We start from the raw sequence: 24069 nt of genomic DNA on the forward strand, positions 1-24069 counted from the left end.
TATAAGGGCAGACTAGATTGACCATGAGGTCTTTTTCTGCCATATTTCTTTTCTTTTTTTTCTTTTTTTTTCTGGTTTAAACTACCAGTTTTTTCTTGTGTATAAATTCTGATAATTTATTGTTTACTTGTTTTTATAAATAATGTTAATTTCCATCTGCCCTTTACCAAGGTGCAGCAGTTAACCATAGTTTAAAAATAGATGCAAATGATATCTGTAATTAGGCTGGAGGTGAAGTTTTGCAAGAGAAGATGTTGACTAAGCTCAAAATTTACATAGATTCATTTTGTTATCCTAAATGTAGCATTACATCAAAAATGGTATTAGCTTCCATAAATGTCACAGTACCACATTTATGAAAGATAAGTCATCATTACTGATTGCTTCATTTAATCTCATTTTTAGATACACTTGATCAGAGGAAGTTGATGAGAAGTGATTTTTTAACTCTTTACAGTACCTTATTTTTCAGAGTATAAAACATACTCCCCAGCCCCGCAAAAAGAGTGTGGAAATATTGGTGTGTCTTATACACTGAAAACATCCCATTTTTGCCCTCCCGAAGCTCCGGCCCATGCAAAAACAGGTGTACCGAGGATTTGGGAGGTCTGCAGACTGCTCCTGGAGACTGGGGAAGGGCAAAAACCTTTATTTTCTTACTTTTTGTTTTTACTTACCTCTTTGAAATCTTGGTGCGTCCTATAGTCCAAAATATACAGTACTTTTAAAATAAATCAAAAGCAAACAGAAGTGCTAATGAAATATATCCAGCCCATAATTTTACTGTAACTACTGAAAGACATATAACCTAGTTCATAAGCAACATTTGTGCTATCATTTTATGTTGAACAATGATCCTGTCATTTCTGACAAAAATGTAAAATGGAAAAGACTGCAGCACACTTACTAGAAAGTCTTCTTCACAAAACACCTTCCCGTTAACAAAGTAAAAGGCCTTCCCTCTTAATTTTCGGCCTAGGGATAATAAAAACATAAAATTGATGTTCAAAAATGTATAATGCATATAGAATGTAGAAATAAAAGAAGGTATATGTATATATATATATATATATATGTCACATGTTTTTGCTGAATTTGAAAATTAAGGGAGACTAGGATAGATCTATTTCAGCCTTGTTCTGGCATCATCAGCTAGCCATATCCTCTCACTGGGATTTGAACTTGTAGCCTTTGCCTTGTAAGGCAGAGAATTAACCTCTAGGCTACAGTATGTAATCCCTTCAGCTTTTGTACCAGGGAAGGATTATATGTTTTTTCTGTCGAATCTATCCTAGTCTCCCTTAATTTTCAAATTCAGCAAAAACATATGACACATGTGACTAAGTAGGAGTGGCTTGCTGGCCATGTAACCAGATGGGAGTGGCTTGATGATCATGTGACCGGGTGGTTTAAAGGTGGCCAACTTGACTGTCACTCACATCAAGGACTTGGGTTAGGGTGCCTGGCCTCTCCTCACCTCAAAGAGATACAAGATATTTACTATTACTGAACGTCCAAAATATCCTATTTAATTCTATGTATATATGCCATACGTGTACATATATATTATACACAGGCACTCAAAAATGTACATTATCTACTATATGTACACACAAACACACATACGCACAGTTCTTCTAAAATTATACACATTCAACCTCGTTTACCGCAATAGGAAAAAAATACTCAGAATCCACTTTATGCCACACATTTAACCATAACCTCTGTACACTAGAACATTACACATGCCTTCAGATGTACTTCCCTAGCTTACACATCACTGTTAGAGCTAGGAAATGTCATGGATTGAGTAAAATGTGGTGAATCTCACACTTGCTAAGCAAGGGAAAGAATGCTCTTGCTTAGCAGCCAAATTTTGGGCTCAATTGTGGTCATAAGTTATTTCTTTCTTTCTTTTTTCCACTTTCCTTTCCTTTCCTCTGCTCCATTCCTTTCCTGCTTTTCTTTCCTTCCATTTCCTTCCTTACTTTCTCCTCCCTTTCTTTTCTTTTCTATTCCCCTGTTCCATTCCTTTCCTCTTTCCCCCTTCCTTTTTCCTCCCCCTCTTTCCTTTACATCTTTTCCCCTGTTCCATTTCTGCCATCCTTCCTTTTCCTCTCTTCGTTTCTCCTTCCCTCCTCTTTCCTTCTTTCCGCCTATCCCATTCCTTTCCTCCTTCCCTTTCTTCTCTCCTCCCCTTTCATTTCCTTCTTTCCTTTCTTTTCCCATTCCATTTCTTTCCTCCTTCCCTTCCCTTCCCTTCCCTCCTGGGCCAAGGTCAGCTGCACACAGCAAAAGCAGCTCTCTTCTCCTTGGCTGCTCAGTCTACCCACCCAAAGCCCCATGCAATAGAGCATAGCCGGCAGAAGACGGCAAGAAGCGAGGCTCGTTCATCACACAAGCAGCAAACACACGCACACAGACACACACTGCACTGCTTTTTAATGCTGTCGGCACCACCCCTCCAGCATTTACAACTCCCTCAAAGTTTTGCTGAAGTGGAGCCTCCCACCCTGGGAATGGAGCGAGCCTGTCTGTCACGTGGAAAAGTGAAACATCAAAGGTGCCACTGTTACCACATGGCAACTGCAAAAAAAGGTCCCTGTTTTTTCCCTTCTTCCCTTCCCTTTTCCTTCCTCTTCCTCTTTCTTTCTTTCTTTCCTTTCTTTCATTCCTTCCTTTCCTCCCCTTTCCTTTCCTAATTTTCTTTCCTTTCCTTTCCCCTGGTTCCATTCCTTTCCTCCTTTCCTTCCATTTCCTTCCTTCCTCTCAGCAGTGGGAGAAGCTCTGAAGCCACATTAAAAAAAATTATCTAAGTTAGAGGGAGCCGGGCCTGCTGCAGGGTTCAGGCATTGTTTTGTGGCGGTTTCTACGAAGAGGGGAGGAGCCGGTATCACATCTTATTCCTCCATGTAAGGTTTCCGCCGGGTTTCCACCTGGAAAGCGGAGGGTTGGGCTTGAGTAGGAGAAGCCGTAAGACTGGCAGCCGTACAAGCCTTCAATAAAATGGTAGATAAAAGGTCAGCTGGGAATAAGGCTGCTGACATTGATAGGGCTGGAGAAGCTCCTTCGTCCTCAGACAGACCTGCGTTGAATTCCTGACTCAATCCACCTTTGGATAGGTGAAGGATCAAAGGCCTTTGAAGAGGAAGGAAGGACCTCTGACTGAGGAGCTGCTTGGGAAATCTGTTGTGTGTCACCTGAGGAGGGTCCAGGTGGAACTGGAGGAGCAATGAGGATAGTGGGAGATAGAGGAACTGGAGATCTGGCAGCTCCCGTGCTCAAATTTTGATTAGGTAAGCCCACTGGACCCCAGATGCTGGCAGCGAGCGGGGTAACAGACCCAGGAGGGGTAGTGGTGGATGGAGCAGGGTCAGGAGGCATGGGTGAAGGGGAGAGAGCCCTAGCTGCTTTTTCGTGCAGGCGCTAAAGGGTTCTATCCCTACGCTTCTCTGTTCTAGAAGGTTGGGAGACTGGTTCCCTGGTCTCTGGAATGGAGGAGATGGCATCAGGGTCTTCCTGAGGGGCCTAATAGACTTTTTGGTCCTTTTTCCTCCCACCTTGGATAGATTTGCCATAGTAAGGTCAGGCACACAAGGGACGGAGATAGAGGTAAACCAGAAAGTGAAGGGAGAAAGATGTAGGGAAATAAGGAGATAAAAGCATGATAAAGCAGCTGGTAAAAATGTAAAGAGTCACTGAACAATTGAATAGGGCTAATTGGTCTCCTGAAAACAATAGCTGCTCAAGCTGCAAGGATGGGTTTTTTTTTTTTAAAAAAATTAGTCCTTAATTTGGAAGAGGAGACCCAGAAGGGAGACTCCTAATGAATTATGGTCCTATCCTTCCTTAAGCTTAGGGTCTAGGTGTCCCCTGCAGCCTGGGAATGACTGAGGCCCTCATCGGGAGTAGTCCAGAAAGGCGCCAAAAGCCTGGAGCTGCCTGGGCCCATAGGGCGTGGGCGGAGCTCCAGCTATCAGCTCCCGGGTGGAGGAAAAGGAAATAGAGAACAAGCAGCTTTTAAAAAGGGGAGGAGTTAGGCAGTCCTCAGCAGAGCAAATGAAGGTCTGCGAGTTTAATGGGGCCACGTGGCTGAGCCAGAAGGCCGGGCCGTGCTGCGTCACCCGGTAATCAGCTAGTTATCGGTCAATCGGAGAGACCTGGAATGAAGCCGATTGAGGGCCGAATGATCAAGGAAATTCTCCTGCATCACAGGGGAACGATCGGCTTCTTAATGGGGTCGATTGCAAGAGAACCCTGGCGTGAAGCCAGGAGCTGACTCTGCAGGCCCGATAACAAACGACTGCCGCCGGAACTGTAACCAGCCCCGGGGGTGGGAGAGGTCCTGGCTAGGGAGGACAGAGGCAACAGGGATCCAGCTGTAACCAGCCAGGATCCCTCACCAGGCCTAGGGCTTGCCTACGAGAGGCTCCAAGGCAGTCCTAGAGACCGAAGGAAACGGGTGGAACCTGGGGTGGTGAGGACCCAGGGCCCTACCCACCAGCAGATAGGGCTGGACCAGAAGGCCACTGCACCCTACTGCTCCCTCAGGACGAAATTAAGGGGATTAAAATTTGAGTGGGCTTGAATTTGGAAGGTACTAACCTAAACTAGAATCAATTTGGAAGGAGTCACAGTCAGGATAGGTTGTGCTGCCACGAGGTGTCTCTGTTAGAGGCGAGTCAGAAAAACTGGGCCTGTGGGTGGTTCCAGCATTTTTATACTTATCTGGCTTGCACACGCCTCTGACGAGTGAGTACAACCCATCCTGACTGGCGATGCCTCCCTCCAAGAAGAAAAGAAACGTTCCTTTAAGTTTAATTAATGTAACAAATATCATTAATATCATTATTGCTATTTGTCCCCAAATGAATGATACCCAGATGCCACACTGTTCATGTATTGCCCAGAGCGACTAGAGCATTTTCCTTTCTTTGGGCGCTTGGAGAGGGAATAAACCACTTTGCTGTGGTGACTCCCTCATGCTGCTTCCCATACACTCAGTGCAATGTTGCCTCCCAGATGTCTGGATGTAGAAAGGCAAAAAGGGGTGCTTCACCCCGGCTGGATCAACTCGGATTCAGCCAAACCAAGGAGTCACCACAGTGAAGGAAAGGTGCCAGCTACAAAGTGAGTGAGCGAGAGGAGAGGGGAGCCCTTCAGCATGGAAAGGAAGAGGCAGCAGGTAGCAGCAGTAGCAGCCTTTCAGTCAAAGGAGCAGGAGGTTCTCCCCTCTTGCCTGCCTGGATTACTCTCTCTGACGCAGTGTATGGGAGGCTGTCTCGCGCTGGGTGTATGGGAGGCGCCTGCTCCTCCTTGCCGCCTCAGAGTGCCTCTTTTTTCTTTTAAGCCATAAAATTTTGGATTTTTTTGATTCCCCTCACCTCCCCTTCTTCCTTCGGCAGCGAGTGTCCTCCCCCTCTTCTTCTTCCTTCTCCTCCCACCCAAATTCTGAGCTTTTATTTCTTTCCTAATGAGTTTGCACGCATTATTTGCTTTTACACTGATTCCTATGGGAAAAATTGCTTCTACTTACAAACTTTTCTACCTAAGAACCTAGTCAAGGAATGAATTAAGTTCTTACGTAGAGGCACTACTATATATTAACACTAGGATTCTATAAGTTTGATTAATGTAACAAATATCTCTAATATCATTATTGCTATTTGTCCCCAAATGAATGATACCCAGATGCCACACTGTTCATGTATTGATGTTAATGTATATTTTAAAAATAAAAACCTAAAACCTTTTTTTTTTAAAGTCAAGCCCCTAATTTAAAAAAAAAACTCAGAAGAAGCTCAGGCTACAGAAATGCTGACATACTGACATGCCTAGCATGTCTCCTGTATACAACCCAAGTCTCACTTGCATACAACAGGGTAGTTAGCACTACTGCTCGGTAGACTTTGAGATTTGTATCAAGGCTTATTCCACACGTTAGTCTTTCAAATGCAGAGCTTACCTTGGCAATTCTACAGTTGACCTCAATGTCAATTGTCACTACACGGGAGAGGGTGCTGCCAAAATATGTAAATTGGTCCACTGCTTGTAGCTTTTGTCTCTTTACTGTGATTGTGGGCTCTTGAACTGCTAGGCAACAAGAAACTAACTATTTGGCTTTCAAAGCTGGCTGAAGCATCACATATTTAAACATATGAAATACTAAGTTTAAACATATGAAATGCTAAGAAATAAAAGGTGTAGCAGACATTTAGTCCTCAGAGAAGTTAGTAACTCTGTGATTCAGAGTCCCATCAAATTAAAATATGGCATAGATTGGGACTGGAGAAACAATAATAGAAGCTCTTTTGGAAAAATATACATTGTTTCCTGGGTTGTCTACAGGTTTTCCAGGTTCACACAAAAGATGCCTCATTTTCCTTTTTTACATAACTATTTTTTCCCCAAACTTTGCCTGATAATATGTCAGTAAGCATAAATATTTGGGTGGACGCAGTGAAGGGCTACCAAAATTTTTACTACCACACTGTGGGCGTGGCTTATGCAGGACGCCTTGCATTTTCTTTCAACATCTTTCAGTGAAAAATGGGTGCTCTGGGGTAGAGCTCCATTTGCACTACCCCACTGCGTTCCCCACCCATCCAGGCAGTAACCCACCCCTGGGTGGAAGATTAGAAAACTGTTCTTGTAGAAACATGAACCAGATAGATCTTGAACCTCTAACTGCTAGGCAACAAGAAACTAACACAACAATTAAACCATGCAGACCAGAACCTGTACAAAAATCAGTCTTAAGTGACTTTTGCGACATTCAAACCCACCTGCAAAATGCATAGACACTTGAAAATGTTGGCAAACAGAATTAAACTTTCTGTCAATCTTCCTGCCAGCAAGAGATGTCTGACTTTGCTTGCTTTTGATAGTAAATTCTACTTCTTGTGGAGCAATTTCCCAAACAAAATCTAAACTTTTTCAGGTACCAGGAACATGTCACAGTATGAAAAATGACATGTGGGCATCAATTATTAGCACAGAATTTCCATTTTAAATAGCATTTAGGATAAGAAAGTCCAATTTAATATTACTCACTACATGCTTTGCAAGTAAAGCATCCATCATGGTAGAGATTCCCCATTGCCTGGCAGGCCTGGTTGGCACCATATACACCTTTGCTGCATTTCATGCAGATTCCTGAGGAGGATTGGGGGAGAGGAGGAGAAAGAAGATTAAAAGATTATTTATCAGAATCAGATTACACTAATAATAAAAAGTTCAAAAGTATTCCTTGGAGAAAATGGGATGTTTAGTTTTATAGCATCAGGGATTTGATGAAATGTTATTTTAAAGCAGACAAGTAGGAACAAGGCACTAAGAAGCAAGGAAATCTAAGCAGATTTTCTTTTTTAATTATCAGAAACAAACACATTCTGTGCATTTTCATCATCCTGTACCGTAACAAGATTCATGTGCTTAAATTGGGGGGGGGGGGAATACAGTGATACCTCGTCTTACAAACGCCTCGTCATACAAACTTTTCAAGATACAAACCCAGGGTTTAAGATTTTTTTGCCTCTTCTTCCAAACTATTTTCACCTTACAAACCCAAGCCGCCATCACTGGGATGCCCCGCCTCCGGATTTCTGTTGCCAGCGAAGCGCCCGTTTTTGCGCTGCTGGGATTCCCCAGAGGCTCCCCTCCATGGGAAACACCACCTCCGTACTGTGTTTTTGCAATGCTGCAAGGGAATCCCAGCAGCGCAAAAACGGGCGCTTCGCTGGCAACAGAAGTCCAGAGGTGGGGGTTCCCAGTGAGGGGAGCCTCAGTGAAATCACAGCATCAGAGGTGGGGTTTCAAGGACTTCCGTGTTTTTGCGATGCTGCAATTTCACTGAGGCTCCCCTCGCTTGGAAACCCCAACTGCGGACTTCCGTTGCCAGCGAAGCACCCGTTTTTGCACTGCTGGGATTCCCCTGCTGGATTACAAAAACACGGAAGTCCGGAGGTGGGGTTTCCCATGGAGGGGAGCCTCAGGGGAATGCAAGTAGCGCAAAAACGGACGCTTCAGCTGGCAAAAGAGGTGAGTTTTGGGCTTGCATGCATTAATTGCTTTTCGACTGATTCCTATGGGAAACATTGTTTTGTCTTACAAACTTTTCACCTTAAAACCTCATTCCGGAACCAATTAGTTCGTAAGATGAGGTATCACTGTATCTTTGTAAATTACCAAAAGTATATTGCTATATGGAAAAGGATTTTCTTCCCTGTAATGTTATTATTTTTTGACAAGAACAAAACCAGTAATGTTGTTTACAGGGAGGTCCTGAGCACTTCATCTGAGGGATGAATTGAAAATTTATGCTATGCAAATAATGTCTTCATCAATAACAGAAACTTAGCTTATCTGCTGCTACTCAATGCCAGGTCAGTGGTAAATAAAGCTCTCCTCGTCTGGGATTTAATCCTGGATGAGAAGGCCAACCTGGCATGTGTAACTGAGACCTGGCTGGGCCCCGGAGGGAGGAGTTCCTCTCTCTGAAATTTGCCCAGCTGGGTTTCAGATATGGCATCAGCCTCGACTCCAGGGAAGGGGGGGAGGAGTGGCTATTATAGCCAGGGAGAGCATTTGCCTGCGTAGACTCATTGCTCCAGAGATTGCGGGTTGCGAGTCCCTCCTGGTGAAGTTGAATTTAGGGGTTCAGGTGGGCTTGTTTCTCACGTACCTGCCTCCCAGCTGCGTGGCACAAGCCCTGCCTGTGCTACTCGAGGAGGTAGTCAGGCTGGTGGTGGGGTTCCCCAGACTTATTGTCTTGGGGGACCTCAACCTGCCATCGCTCAGCGAAACCTTTGGACTGGCACAGGAGTTCATGTCCACCATGGCAGCCATGGACCTGACCCAAGTAGTACAGGGTCCGACTCATGAGGGGGGGCACGCACCCGACATGGTATTCCTCTCTGAGCAACTGAGTAATGGTCTGAGACTAAAGGGCTTAGAAGTGTTGCCTTTGTCATGGTCAGACCATTTTCTACTGCGGCTTGACTTCCTGGCTCCAATCCTCCCCCGCAGGAAGGCGGAACCGATTAAGTTGTTCCGCCCCAGGCGCCTGATGGATCCAGAAGTCTTTCAGAAGGCACTTGGGCTTATTCTAGATTCACTTATCCACAGTTCGGTCGAGTCTCTGGCTGAGGCCTGGAACAAGGCTGCAGCAGAGGCCCTTGACCGAATTGCGCCGCTGCGACCTCTCCACGGCACTAGACCCCGTAGAGCTCCATGGTTCAACAAGGAGCTCCGGGAGTTAAAACACCAGAAGAGACATCTAGAGAAGCGATGGAGGAAGAGTAAGTCCGAATCCGATCGAACACTTGTAAGAGCTCATATTAAGACTTACAAAGTGGCGCTCAAGGCGTCAAGATGCGCATATCATGCCGCCTTGATTGCATCAGCGGAATCCCGCCTGGCTGCTCTGTTAGGGTAACCCGCTCCCTTCTTAACCAGGGGGTAGTTGGGGAGCCCTTGCAGAGTAGTGCCGAGGATTTTAACACGTTTTTCACTGATAAAATCGCTCGGATCCGAGCGGACCTTGACTCCAATTGTAAAACAGAGTCGACTGACAATGAGTCAGTCGAGGTGACTGGGCTAAACGTCTTTGTCCATCTGTCTGGGGGGAGTTTGACTTGGTGACACCTGATGAAGTGGACAAGGCTATTAGAGCTGTGAGTTCCGCCACCTGTCTACAGGATCCATGTCCCTCTTGGTTGGTTTCGGCCAGTCGAGAGGTGACACAGAGCTGGGTCCAGGAGATTGTCAATGCCTCCTTGGGGAGGGGATCCTTTCTGGCTCCTTATAAGGAGGCACTTGTGCGCCCACTCCTCAAGAACCCTTCCCTGGACCCAGCCGTGCTTAATAACTACCGTCCAGTCTCCAACCTTTCCTTTATGGGGAAGATTGTTGAGAAGGTGGTGGCGCTCCAACTCCAGCGGTGCTTGGTAGAAGCCGATTATCTAGGTCCTCAACAGTCTGGATTCATGCCCGGCTACAGCACGGAAACTGCTTTGGTCGCCCTGATGGATGATCTCGGGCGGGCCCGGGACAGGGGCTTGTCCTCTGTCCTGGTGCTTCTTGACCTCTCAGCGGCTTTCAATACCATCGACCATGGTATCCTTCTGCGCCGGCTGGAGGGGTTGGGAGTGGGAGGCACTGTTCTTCAGTGGTTCTCCTCCTACCTCTCCGGTCAGTTGCAGTCGATATTAGTGGGGGGTCAGAGGTCGACCTCTAGGTTTCTCCCTTGCGGGGTGCCTCAGGGGTCGGTCCTCTCCTCCCTGCTATTTAATATCTACATGAAACCACTGGGTGAGATCATCCAAGGGCATGGGGTGAGGTATCATCAATATGCCGATGATACCCAGTTATACATCTCCACCCCATGTCCAGTCAACGAAACAGTGGAAGTGATGTGCCAGTGCCTGGAGGCTATTGGGGCCTGGATGGGTGTCAACAAACTCAAACTCAACCCAGACAAGATGGAGTGGCTGTGGGTCTTGCCTCCCAAGGACAATCCCATCTGTCCGTCCATTATCCTGGGGGGAGAATCATTAACCCCCTCAGAGAGGGTCCGCAACTTGGGCATCCTCCTTGATCCGCAGCTCTCATTAGAGAAACATCTTTCAGCTGTGGCAAGGGGGGCGTTTGCCCAGGTTCGCCTGGTGCACCAGTTGTGGCCCTATTTGGACCGTGAGTCACTACTCACAGTCATTCATGCCCTTATCACTTCGAGGCTCGACTACTGTAACGCTCTCTACATGGGCTACCTTTGAAAAGTGTTCGGAAACTTCAGATCGTGCAGAATGCAGCTGAGAGAGCAATCATGGGCTTTCCCAAATATGCCCATGTTACACCAACACTCTGCAGTCTGCATTGGTTGCCGATCAGTTTCCGGTCACAATTGAAAGTGTTGGTTATGACCTATAAAGCCCTTCATGGCACCGGACCAGATTATCTCAGGGACCGCTTTCTGCTGCACGAATCCCAGCGACCAGTTAGGTCCCACCGAGTGGGCCTTCTCCGGGTCCCGTCAACTAAACAATGTCGCTTGGCGGGACCCAAGGGAAGAGCCTTCTCTGTGGCGGCCCCAGCCCTCTGGAACCAACTCCCCCCAGAGATTAGAATTGCCCCCACCCTCCTTGCCTTTCGTAAGCTGCTTAAAACCCACCTCTGCCGCCAGGCATGGGGGAATTGAGATACTCTTTCCCCCTAGTGCTTTATAATTTTATGCATGGTATATCTGTATGTATGTTTGGTTTTTATAATAATGCGTTTTTAACTGTTTTTAGTATTGGATTATTATTATATGCTGTTTTATTACTGTTGTTAGCCGCCCCGAGTCTGCAGAGAGGGGCGGCATACAAATCCAATAAATAAATAAATAAATTGTCCCCATATAAGCATTACATGCATACTAAACAATTGATTGTTGAATATTGCTTACATCATTAATTCTAAAATATTCACACAACTCTGCAATTTATCTTTATCTTGTTCGTTAGAAGTTACCACTGCACTATATATCTCCAAATTCTTTGATTATATTCCTGACCTATTTCAAATTCTGCCAATAGGGGCCATGGTCTGACAACCATATACTTTAAATATCTACTTTTTTAATTTGTATATTGCCCACCCTATTCATTAATATATAATCAATGCAACTAAATGTATGATATCTTGCTGAATAAATAACTCTATTTGGTATGTCTCCATGGAGATCCACCATATTAAGTCTATTTAAATGTAACATCTTGCTATTTCCGATCCCATTTGTTAATTGCATATTGAAATCTCCTGCCAAAAACATTGTGCCCTCCATAAAGTTATCCAACGTTCTGTTTGTATTTATTACAAATTGTTTTGTCTTTGCCTTCGGGGCACAAATTGCTGCCAATGTCAATTTCTTTTGATTTATTTTCCCTTTAACAAACAACCATCTCCCTTCTCTATCTTTCTGAACTCCAACCTCCTCAAATGAAACCTTCTGATGATTAAGAATCGTAGTACCTCTACTATTTTGCATTCCTTGGGATTCATATACCCATTTCCAATTTTCATCATTAGCCAATTTATCCCTTCCTCCTTGTCTTTTATGTGTTTCTGTCAAAATCATAATATCCACCTTGTTTTGCTTAGCCACCTTAATACTCTATAACGTTTCAAATCTGACCCCAAACCATTCACATTTAAAACCATTATAATACAATCACTCATAATATATACAAAAATAATCCCTCTTCCCTCTTGCTTTGTTCTTGGTTTACTTATTTTCCCCTTCCTCACCCCAATCACCCCCCAAAGTGCCTCCCCCCCATGCTCCACCTCTAAGAGAGGGGGAGAACAAGAGTTCCCCTTGTCCTATCATGAAGACACCTCTCCTGACTACGTTCCTACATCTCTGAGCTCCCCTTACAAACACTATTTTATATATATATTGGAAACATCCCCCCTCCTTTATTTTACCATTGAATAATACCTTCTTCTACTTTTTACCCATCCCTTTCCCCGTAAAAGAGAATAAAATTGACAAAGATTTTCAAAAGCATTTCCAAAAAGAGGAGACAGACTCAATTTCAACTCTTCACTTCTTCGCTCTCCTCTTGGGCTGCATTCTTAGTTTTCTCCTCTGCTCCTTTCTGAGGGCCTCCACCAGCGCAAACAACTCCTTCAACTGCTCCTCCCTTTGCCTTTCCTCCTCCTCTGGGGTACCTCAACTGCAAAAATAATCTTATCCTCCATATGCTCCGCATTCTCCGAACTAAATACCCAGTTGTTGCAATAGCACTTTCCCCTCTTCTAATGATCGTACCTTAAACATCTTATTTTCTTGGAACACCAAAACGGCTGCAGGAAAAGCCCAGGTAAACTTTACGCCAGTTTGAAACAGATGGCTTGAAATTGTGGGTAAGGCAGCCCTCTCTTTCAGGGTTTCCTGGGAGAGATCTCTGAAAACTCTTATCTTATTTCCATCTTGATTGAGGCCAGTGCAACTTTTCAAATGCTTGTAAATCATTCCGGCTTTCTTTTCATTGGCAAGGCCATAACAATATCTCTTTGCCTCTCCAGATTTCTACATGGAACACTCCAGTGAACCCATTCTATGTCATCAAAAACAATTTGAATGCCGTTCACCCTCATCCAATCAAAAAGTGCTTCAGCTAATTTCAAGTGTGGAGCAAAATCTGGTTTAAAACCACGCAAACTAAAATTTCTTCTCCTTTAGCGATCCTCCAAATTAGTAAGCCTGTAATTATAATGCTTATGCTCTTCGGTTTTGCTTTTAAATTGTTTCTCCAATTTTCTATTTTTTCAGCCAATTCTTCTGCTCCTTTTTTAACTATTTGAATATTCTTAACAAGGCTTCCCAATAAATATTCCACTGGTTTCTCTTCAGATCATATAAATCTTCCACCTTTTACTTGTGTGGGTTGCAGAGTCCATCTCATGCTTCCACGGGTGTGAAAGCACAACCAATATTTAAAAGTGACCAAAACATCAGCCAGAAAGCATTGGTACAGAGATGTGGTCTGTGGTCCCCACCTGCAGAACTACTCCTTTATTGAGTGTGTCCTGATAATTGCCAATAATTTTCATCTGTTGTCTATTCCATTTGCACAACAGCATGTGAAATTGATTGTCAATCAGTACTGCTCCCTAAGTGGACAGTTTGATTTCACAGAAGTTTGATTTACTTGGAGTTATATTGTGTTAAGTGTTCCCTTTATTTTTTTTTGTAATGTATATTGTGTCTGATGTTCTTTGCCCATGCAATCATTGACCCCTTTACTATATCCTCGGCTCTTTCAAATTCTAAGGTAGTTACATAATTTGGAAATGATTCTTTTTTCTGGGTCCATTAGAAGTTTAATTGTTGTGTTTCCATGTTGATGCTAATTTCTTTTACAGTGGGACATCTAAGCTAAATATACTCAGCAGTTTGTTTGATGAGATTAACACCTTAAAAGAAGCCATCAACACCCAACAAGCATTCACAGAACGTATTGAACAAAGACTTTCATCCATGGAGAAAAATATCCAAACACTGATTAATCCAAATCCACCCGACAAAATACCACTCACCACTCCACCACCTGAACCTGAACCTCAACCACTTCCAATACTCCAAAAATCCACTAATTCTACCACTGATATCTCTACCCTAGTCAAGGATGCCATGGAACATGAACAAAAATGCCAGAATGCTATCCTCTGGTCTTGAAGAAAGCCATGAATCAGATATAACAAAAATAAGAAATATCATCCACCTCCATCACTCACATGCACAAACAATCGCCCAAGAAGACATTTTGGAAGTTACCAGAATTGGACCTGAGCACAAGTATAACGATGGCTCAATAGCCCCCTGCTTCTGCAAATTGGTATGCAAAAATTAATAAATAAAACAGCAATTAATCAAGACCATTAACCACATTGCCAGAAATAACAAGTCCTTCAACAAACTCAGATCCAGACCAGATCTTTCTCTCCTCCAACGTATTCTCTCTCACAAACTACGGGCAGAACTCAAAAGACGCTATGAACTTGGTGAAACAAACCTTTATATAGATTACTGCACAGAAAGCATCAAACCCAAAACCCATAATCCTCCCAACATCTTCTGGTCTGACTTCCAACCTACCACCTCTCAACATCAAACTGACACCTGCCAGATCACCATCCCACAAGAACAAATGGACAACCCTACCACCTCAAACCAAGAATAGGAAAGCGTGCCCCTTACTTCCTCTAACCACCCCAAAACCAATCCCCAACACAAGACCAATCTCAAATGTAAACTATTAAATGCTAGAAATTTAGTCAACAAGATGTCTGAATTCCTCCTTCTACTTGACACCTCCAACTTTGATATAATTTTTATATGCAAAACATGGCTAAATGCTTCCTACCCAGACTCCATTATCACATCAAAAAACTACCATGTTTTCCGCTCAGACTGTGAATCCCGCAGGAGGTGGAGTAGCTATATTCTACAAAAAATCGCTGAACCTAAAAATCCTCAAAGTTGCAAAATAATACAACACCAAAATTCAATTTCAAAAAAGCAAACTATGAACTCATTGAAGCCCACCTCTCAACATTAAACTGGAAAACTCTATTCTCTGAATGCTACACTGCTGATGACCTCTACAACACATTCCTACTCGAAATGAAAATTATCATCAGACTTCATGTACCTCTAACATGTATCATAAACAAAAAAAATAACCTCCCCATCTCAATAAAAAAATTACAAACAAGAAAAAAATCTCTCTGGAGGAAAAATAGAAAAGGACAAGGTTCCAACTTCAAAAGCCGATATAAAAGCATTTGCAATCAAATAAAAGCTGAATGCCTTACTACAGCAAACAAGAGGAAAACCTCCTACGCACCAAATCTAATAGAGCTTTCTAGAACTTTGTCAGCAATAAACTCAAAGACTCTAGACCCATCCCACCTCTCAAAGGACCAACAACAAAGAATACCACGATGATTCATCCAAAGCCAACCTCCTCAACTCTTTCTTTGGCTCTGTCTTTGTTAACAGCAATGGCTCATCCCCCAATGTCATCAATCACACCTCAAACTCCCTCAACGACCTAACCCAAATAGACTTCACTGATGACCGAATTGAAAAAGCATTACACGACCTTAAACCTTCTCTATCAATCGGACCAGATGGTCTATGTGCTTACTTCCTAAAAAAGCTCTCTTCTGCCATAGCTGAACCATTAAGCATAATTTTTGAAAAATCCTTCAGAACTAGCACACTTCCTAAGCCATGGTCGAAAGCAATGGTCATCCCCATCTTCAAAAAAGGAGACCCCTCTCTAACAAACAATTTGGTTTCAGAAAAAAACTATCCTGCAATCTGCAGCTCCGCCACTGCAAAAATATATGGGCAACTCATCTAGATCAAGGGAAATCTATAGATGCAATTTATATTGACTTCAGTGGTCCACGACAAACTACTCCTAAAACTCAAATCCTATGGCATCTCAGGATCCCTCCATAGCTGGATTACAGCATTCCTGTCAAACAGACAACAAGTGGTCAAACTAGGAAGCACCCTATCCACCCCCATCCCAGTTAAAAGTGGTGTTCCCCAAAGTAGTGTACTGCGACCAACGCTCTTCATTCTCTACATCAATGACCTTTGCGATTACATCACAAGCATCTGTGTCCTCTTCACTGACGATGTAAAACTCTTCAACACCACCGATAACACAACTACTCTCCAAAAAGACCTGAACTCTGTTTCTGAGTGGTCTAACACATGGCAACTCCAAATCTCAACTAGCAAATGCTCTGTCCTACACATTGGGAAGAAGAATCTGAACTCCAAATACGAACTGAATAATCAAATTATCACAGATAATCCCCACTCGGTTAAAGACCTCGGTATACTAATAACAAAAGATTTAAGTGCCAAAGCCCACTGCAACAACATAGTCAAGAAGGCTTCAAGAGTTGTAAATCTAATCCTACGTAGCTTCTGCTCTGGCAATCTCACACTGCTTACCAGAGCTTACAAAACTTTTCCCAGACCCATCCTCGAATACAGCTCATCTGTTTGGAACCCATATCGCATCTCAGACATTAACACCCTTGAAAATGTCCAAAGATACTTCACCAGAAGAGCCCTTCACTCCTCCACATGAAACAAAATACCCTACGAGACTAGACTTTCAATCCTGGGCCTAGAAAGCCTAGAACTAAGACGCCTTAAACATGATCTAAGTATTGCCCATAAGATCATATGCTGCAACATCCTGCCTGTCGGCGACTACTTCAGCTTCAACCACAACAACAAAAGAGCACACAACAGATTTAAACTTAATATTAACTGCTCCAAACTTGACTGTAAAAAATATGACTTCAGTAACCAAGTTGTCGAAGCGTGGAACTCACTACCGGACTCCATAGTGTCATCCCCAAACCCCCAACACTTTACCCTTAGATTATCTATGGTTAACCTATCCAGATTCCTAAGAGGTCAGTAAGGGGCGAGTACAAGTGCACTAGAGTGCCTTCCGTCCCCTGTCCTATTGTTCTCCTATATCTCCTATTCCTTTCTTCTATTCCTATATCTCTTCTTCTATTCTTTCATTGACATGTTCTATTACTATATCTTCTTTTCTATTCTTTCATAGATATATTTTACTATGAGTATCTCCTCTATAACCTTCATCATGTATTTTACTATGTATAAAATACCCACTAAAACTCTCAATGTGCATTGGACAAAATAAATAAATAAATAAATCTACTTATGAACTTAATTCGTCCTGTGACCAGGTTCCTAAGTAGAAAAGTTTGTAAGAAGAAGCAATTTTTCCCATAGGAATCAATGTAAAAGCAAATAATACATGTGATTGGGGAAACCATAGGGAGGGTGGAGGCCCTGTTTCCTCCCAGGAGATTTTAGAGAAGCCCCATTAAGGCTTCTCCCTGCCTTTTCCAGCCCTGTTTTCTCCCAGGAGATTCCTAAAGAAGCACCACAGAAGCTTCTCCCTGGCTTTTCTGGTTACAGTTTTGGAGGCTCGGGTTTGTAAGTGGAAAATAGTTCTTGAGGCAAAAAAAATATTGAACACCTGGTTCTTATTTAGAAAAGTTCGCAAGTAGAGGCATTCTTAGGTAGAGGCACCACTGGATATCTTTTTTATATCTTGATTGTAATTGAAAATAGGCCACCAATCAAACTTTATGTTTTATTTTGCCAATTCTTCCCTATCTTTTAATTTTCCAAATGACTCCAATATGCCTGTCTATTTATCACACTTTTTGGTGTATAAGATGCACCGGTGTATAAGACACACCTAGGTTTTAGAGGAGGAAAACAAAGAAGTATTCTGAATCAAATGGTGTAGTATTAAATAGTAATAGTAATGGTAACCTCTCCAGCCACAAGTGGTTGAGCTTTGTGGCTCCCAGTGTTTTCTGTGGGAAATATTTCCCTTCCTTCTTTCCTTCCTTCCCTCCCTCCTTCCTTCATCTCCACTTTTCTCTTTCCTTCCCTCTCTCCCTTTTCTTTCTTTCTCTCCATTTCTCTCTCTATTCCCTCTCTCTCATTCTCTCCCTCCAGGTCTCTCTCATTTGTGTACCTCTCCCTCTCTCCCCCCTTTTCTCTCACTTGTTTTTCTCTCCTCCTTTTTGCTCTCATTTCTCTCACTTTCATTTCTGCTTTTCTCTTTCCTCTCTCTCTTTTTCCTTCCCTCCTCTTCTCTCTCATTTGTTTCCCTCTTGTCCCTCTCTCATTCTCTCTCTCAATCTTTCTGATTTCTCCCTCCCTTCTCTCCCTTCTATGTCCGCTACCTCATTTTTTCATCCATCATTTTCTCATTTCTCTGTTTCTCCTTCTCTCTCCTTCCCTCCTCCTTCACTTCCCTCCTCTTTTTCCATCCCTGTCTCCTCCCCCCTTGTGTGTGTGTATTCATTCTTGAATCATTTCTAAAAACAAGTGAGGGCTGGTGAAGCGTCCAGAGACAAAGGCTAAGCAAAGACGGTTCCTTTATTCAGCTCTTAAAAGGGAAGTGACAATCAGCGGGAACACGTCTGGCTTAACATGGAGAGTAGCCGCTCTTTTATACTTTTGCGGCTCCCGCCAAAAGAGAGCAGTCAGCGTCTGAGCCAATCAGGCGCGACTTCCTGTTTCAGCAGACAGCGTTTTTTCATGGAACCAACTATTTACATAGGATTCAACACCCCTCCCTCCTTAGTCAAGAATACATCAATCAAGTAAGCCATGTGATGAAATCCTCCAATCTGCTCGGTCTACGCAGGGTTCTCTCCAACCTGCGCAGATCATTTGAGTCCTCGCTTCCAACGGTGGAGGTCGGTTCGCCTGTACCTCCCCAGTGTGGCTGGGGCCGAGTTTGGGCTCCGGCCCGCTGAGTCGAGTGGGCAGGCACAACACCGGCCTCTGAGGACGAAGATGGCTCGGCGTCGCTGGAGGACCTTTCCTGGCCCGGTAAGTCCATCTGAATGTCCATTAAAGCGGGTTGCGCGTTACAGTCTATTAGAGGGGAAGAGTCTGTTTTAGCGGTTTGCACAGGGGAGGTTTCAATGCGCCTTCGTACATGGTCAATGTGCCGCTTCCACATTCGACCATCTTCCAATTTTACAATATATGTTTTAGGAGCAGTTTGTTGTACAATTGTTCCCTTCATCCAATTCAAACCCCCATCAAAATTCTTTGCAAAAATACTTTGACCCAAGTACAATTGTCTTTCAGGATTTACATACATAGAACTATGAGTACAATACCTTGGGTGTAATCTATCCAGTGGGGATCTAAGTTTCCTTCCCATTAGTATTTCAGCAGGTCTTATGTGTGTGTGGGAATTTGGTGTAATATGTTGTGTTAACAAAAATTGGTCCAGATGCTGTTGTACATCTCCAGGGCCTGACCTGCGCAATGCTTCTTTTGCAACCCGAACGTACTGTTCTGCCAACCCGTTAGCCCAGGGCGAGTAAGGCGAGATGAGAGCATGTCTGATCCCCAAGTTATCTAAAAACAATTCAAATTGCCTGGCTGTCAATTGGGGCCCATTGTCTGACACTAAGATGTCAGGACAGCCATGGGTGGCAAACAGATGGCGCAGAACCTTAATTGTGGCACTAGTGGTTATATTATTCATTGCAATGATTTCAACCCACCTGGAAAATGCATCTACCACTATTAAGAAATATTGTGACCCCACTGGCCCTGCAAAATCAATATGGACCCTGGACCAAGGCCCTGCAGGTTGCTCCCACTCAGCTGGAGTTGTTTTGGGGGGATTTGGCCGAGACTCTTGGCATGGATCACACTTGGCTACCCACTTTTCAATATCAGTATCCAGACCTGGCCACCATAAGTGCCCCCTAGCTAGACCCTTCATCCTGACAATACCAGGGTGGCCCACATGTAGCATGGTGAGTACTTTGGTCTTTAGACTTTCAGGAATGATTACTCTATCAACCCACAACAGGCAACCTTTAACATATGACAATTCCAATCTTTTGGTTTTAAATTCACTTAAGTTTGTTTCTACAGAGTCATTTTGCCACCCCTTGAGTACACAGTTTACCACCTTTTTCAAAATTGGATCTTGCTGCGTGTGCACAGCCACCTCCCTTGCTGTTGTTAGTGGGTTATCTTCGAGTTCTATCATTAAAACATCAGCAGATGGGGCAGGGTCCTCTACTAACTCTGCCATTGGGCACCTACTTAGACCATCTGCGTGGTTTATGGTTTTACCCCCTTTGTGAATGAGCTCGTACTGGTACCCTGAGAGAAACAAGGCCCATCTAATTAGTCTTGGAGACATAAATGGGGGAGTTGGATTGTTAGGGGCTAGGAGGCCTAGTAAAGGCTTGTGGTCAGTAACCAATTCAAAACTCCTGCCAAAAAGATAGTTATGAAACTTCTTCACCCCAGCCACTAACGCTAGAGCCTCCTTATCTAGTTGGCTGTAATTTCTCTCAGTATTGGTCATTGTTCTGGAAAAGAAAGCAATTGGGGCCTCTGTATTATTCGGCAAAACATGTGCCAAGACCCCTCCCACACCATATGGGGACGCATCACACGTAAGCCTGACGGGTAGCAAAGTGCTATACTGGACTACTACACTTGTGGAAGTTAACAGCTGCTTTATTTGTAAAAAGGCTTTGTGCTCAGTTCTCCCCCAAGTCCAAAGGGTTCCTTTCTGAAGCAGCCGGTGTAGAGGCTCTGCTGCTGTTGCCTTCTGTTTTAAAAAGACAGAGTAAAAGTTTAGAAGGCCTAAAAATGCCTGCAATTCTGTTTTATTCTGTGGCTCTGGGGCTTCCCTGATGGCTTTTAATTTTTCAGTAGTGGGGTGGATGCCTTCCCCATCGATTCTATATCCTAAGAATTCTACACTGCCGGTTCCCCACACACATTTGTCAGGTTTGATCCTTAGCCCCTTATCTTGTAGCCTATGTAATACTTCTCTTATTCTTTTGTTGAGTTGAGATTGGTTTTCTCCTGAAATTAAAATGTCATCAAAATAGGGAATGGTCCCTTTAATTCCTGACAACAAACGTTCCATTATGCTTTGAAAAATCCCAGGGGCTATGCTTATTCCAAATTGTAATCTGGTGCATTTAAACGCACCCCTGTGGGTGACAATGGTTTGTGCGAGTGCTGTTGGTTCATCGACAGGGAGTTGCTGGTAAGCTTGGGCTAAATCGATTTTTGCAAACACTTTCCCTTCCCCCAGGGAGTGAAGGAGCTGTTGTACCACTGGAATGGGGTAAGGGTGATGTTGGAGGGCTTTGTTGAGCGTTGACTTATAGTCAGCGCAAACCCTCAAAGAGCCATCAGGTTTAAGAGGCGTGACTATGGGTGTTTCCCAAGGTCCCTGCTCTACAGGAACTAAAATGTCCTGGCTTATGAGCTTATCTAGCTGTAGGTCAAGCTTGGGAAGGAGCGGGAGGGGTACCCTGCGTGGTTTGAGCCGGACAGGAGGAACCTTGGGGTCAATAGAAAAGGAGATAGGGGGCCCTTTATACGATCCCAAGGTGGGGCTAAACACCTCTGGGAATTCCTGTAAGAAATTTGGAATGCTATCAGAGTTAACAGTACAAATACCAGAAATTTCAATTCCCAATGGTTCCATCCAAGCCAACCCCAAGAGAGTGTCTAGCCCCTGCAACAACAACCATAGGAAGGGTACATTTAACAGTTTTAAACATAATAGGTACATTCACTTGGCCCAGAACAGGTATTATCCCCCCTTGAAAATCTCTAATTACCAATGAAGTTTGTAAAAGGTCAGACTTTGAGAGGCTAGGCATGTACATTATAAGCTTTTCCCATGGCATAATGGAGTATTTAGACCCCGTGTCAAGTTCCATAGTGCATGGCTTGTTGTTTAGGAGCAGTGAGATTACAATCTTGCTCCCATTTTTTGTTGCCGTGCTATTTACAGAAAATTGATTGTTACCTCTTGAGTAGTCGCGGTTAGCGGTTGAGTAGTTCTTGCGGCCGGAAAACTGAGGAAACCGGTTTTCGCGCGGTTGAGATGTTTGTGTCTGGAACCGAGGAGGACGAGGTGTGGAAAAAGATTCCTCAGGCAAGGGTGCTCTGCAGGCTTCGGCGATGTGGCCGCGTCGGTTGCAGCGGCGGCAAATGGCGTCCCGGAAAGGGCAGCGTTGGCGCGGATGGTTTCCTCGGCAGCCGGAGCAGGGGGCGACGGGGCGAGGGTATCTGGGTTGTCTCGGCTGGTCCTGTTGCAGCAGAAAACAGCTGTCCTCGTTGAGGGCAGGTGGGCTGAGGTCGTCTGGGGCCTCTGCGCGGGAAACCATGGAGTCGATCTTGGCGACGACTTCCCGCTTGTCATGCTCCTTCAGTTCTTTGGCAGCAGCGTCGGCGACCTCTGCGGTTTGTACCAGCTTGATTACTGCCTGGAGAGACGGCTCGTCTTCGGTGAGGAGCTTGTTTCGGACCATGGCATTTCTCATGCTGAAGATTAGGGCATCAGTGAGGCGAGCTTCCGGGCTATCAAACTTACATTTTGAAAGCACCGTTCGAAGATGCATAGCGAACTGGTTAATGGATTCGGATTCGAGCTGGGCCATTCTTGAGAACTGGTGCCGGAAAACGACGGCTGGTTTCGTAGGCTTGAAGTGGCTCGCGAGCTTGGTTTGCAGGACGTCCCAAGCGACGGATTTGGCTGGAAGCGGATCTGTGAGAGTTTGGGCGAGATCGAATATCTCTGGGCCGCAGTAATTCAGGAAGATTGCCCGCTTCCGTTCGGCGTCAGCGTCCCTTATTCCGGCAGCTTCGAGGAAGATCTCGAACTTGGCCATGTAGGCGTCCCAGGAGGATTTCTCCGGATTGAAGAACTCAGGAGCCCGGCCGATTTGAAGGTTGTTCATCTTGCACGCGTGGTTCTTCCGTCCGTCGTCGCCAGTGAAGCGTCCAGAGACAAAGGCTAAGCAAAGACGGTTCCTTTATTCAGCTCTTAAAAGGGAAGTGACAATCAGCGGGAACACGTCTGGCTTAACATGGAGAGTAGCCGCTCTTTTATACTTTTGCGGCTCCCGCCAAAAGAGAGCAGTCAGCGTCTGAGCCAATCAGGCACGACTTCCTGTTTCAGCACAGACAGCGTTTTTTCATGGAACCAACTATTTACATAGGATTCAACAGCTAGTTTTTCTCTCTCTCTTCTTTAGGTGCTTTTTACCATATGATTTAAATCAAGAGTCACTACTCTCTCTCTTTTATTTCTCTCCCTTTCCTCATTCTGTGCCTCCAACATTTTCTCATTTCTCTCTTTTTCTCCCCTTTTTGATCTCATTTCTCTCTCTCTATTTCATTTCTGTTTTTCTCTTCTCTCTCCCTTTTTCCTTCTCTCCCCTTCTCTCTCTCATTTGTCTGTTCTTCCTCTCCCTTGTTCTTTCCCTCCATCATTTTCTCATTTTTCTTTCTCCTTTTCTCTCTCACATTCTCTCCCCCTTTCACTTCCCCCCTCTCTCTTTACCTCTTATCTCTCTGCCTCCATCGCTGTCTCTCCGGGGACCAGCCAGCAACCTACCCCACTTCTTCTGACCTTATCCTCCAGTTTCACGCAGAACTGCACTGCCTTCTGTTTTTACATCTGGTCGAGCAGGATCGACTCCTTTACTGCACTCCATGCTCCAAACTCTCTATGGCAGGGCTCTGCCCCGCATCTCCAGTTTCAGCCGCTGCTACTGGAACTCCCAAGATACGCTGAGGGGATGTCCTCCACGCTTCTCTGCAGATGCATACAGGGAATCCGCCTCGCAAGGTGCTCCCAGAGGCTCCACTCTACACCAGGTTAAGCCCCAGCAGCAAAGCATCGCATTCCAAGTGGCTGCCCAGGGCCTCCAACTGGCAGGGACAAGGCAGGTGTGCCACCTTAGTTAGCCAGTCCCGCGGAGACAGTAGCGGCGGTGACAGTGAGGGCCTGGGGCATGGACGTGACATTCTTGGTGCTGCTGCCCCTCGAAGGGAAGCCGCCAGAGCTGCCTCCATCAAGACTGTCTAACTCAGTGGCGCATCCACCTTATCCCTGCTAGAGGAAGCCCAAGGCAGCT

General features: G+C 44.6%; 1 protein-coding gene across 3 annotated transcripts in view; it reads right to left on the reverse strand.

Annotated features, from left to right (window-relative positions):
• The window catches only part of LIMD1 (LIM domain containing 1), a 56211-nt gene that overhangs the window by 15636 nt on the left and 16506 nt on the right, over nucleotides 1-24069 (reverse strand). For all 3 annotated transcript variants that reach the window (XR_011556788.1, XM_070727042.1, XM_070727043.1), the window contains 2 exons: nucleotides 7054-7155; nucleotides 908-975 (listed from right to left, as the gene is read on the reverse strand). Coding sequence is in view for 2 of the 3 variants with exons in the window: in XM_070727042.1 (XP_070583143.1) it covers nucleotides 908-975; nucleotides 7054-7155 (170 nt within the window). In the remaining variant the exon portion in view is untranslated. The remainder of the gene's footprint in view (nucleotides 1-907; nucleotides 976-7053; nucleotides 7156-24069) is intronic.

Source organism: Erythrolamprus reginae, chromosome Z (assembly GCF_031021105.1).
Source record: "Erythrolamprus reginae isolate rEryReg1 chromosome Z, rEryReg1.hap1, whole genome shotgun sequence".
Classification (NCBI taxonomy): domain Eukaryota; kingdom Metazoa; phylum Chordata; class Lepidosauria; order Squamata; family Dipsadidae; genus Erythrolamprus; species Erythrolamprus reginae.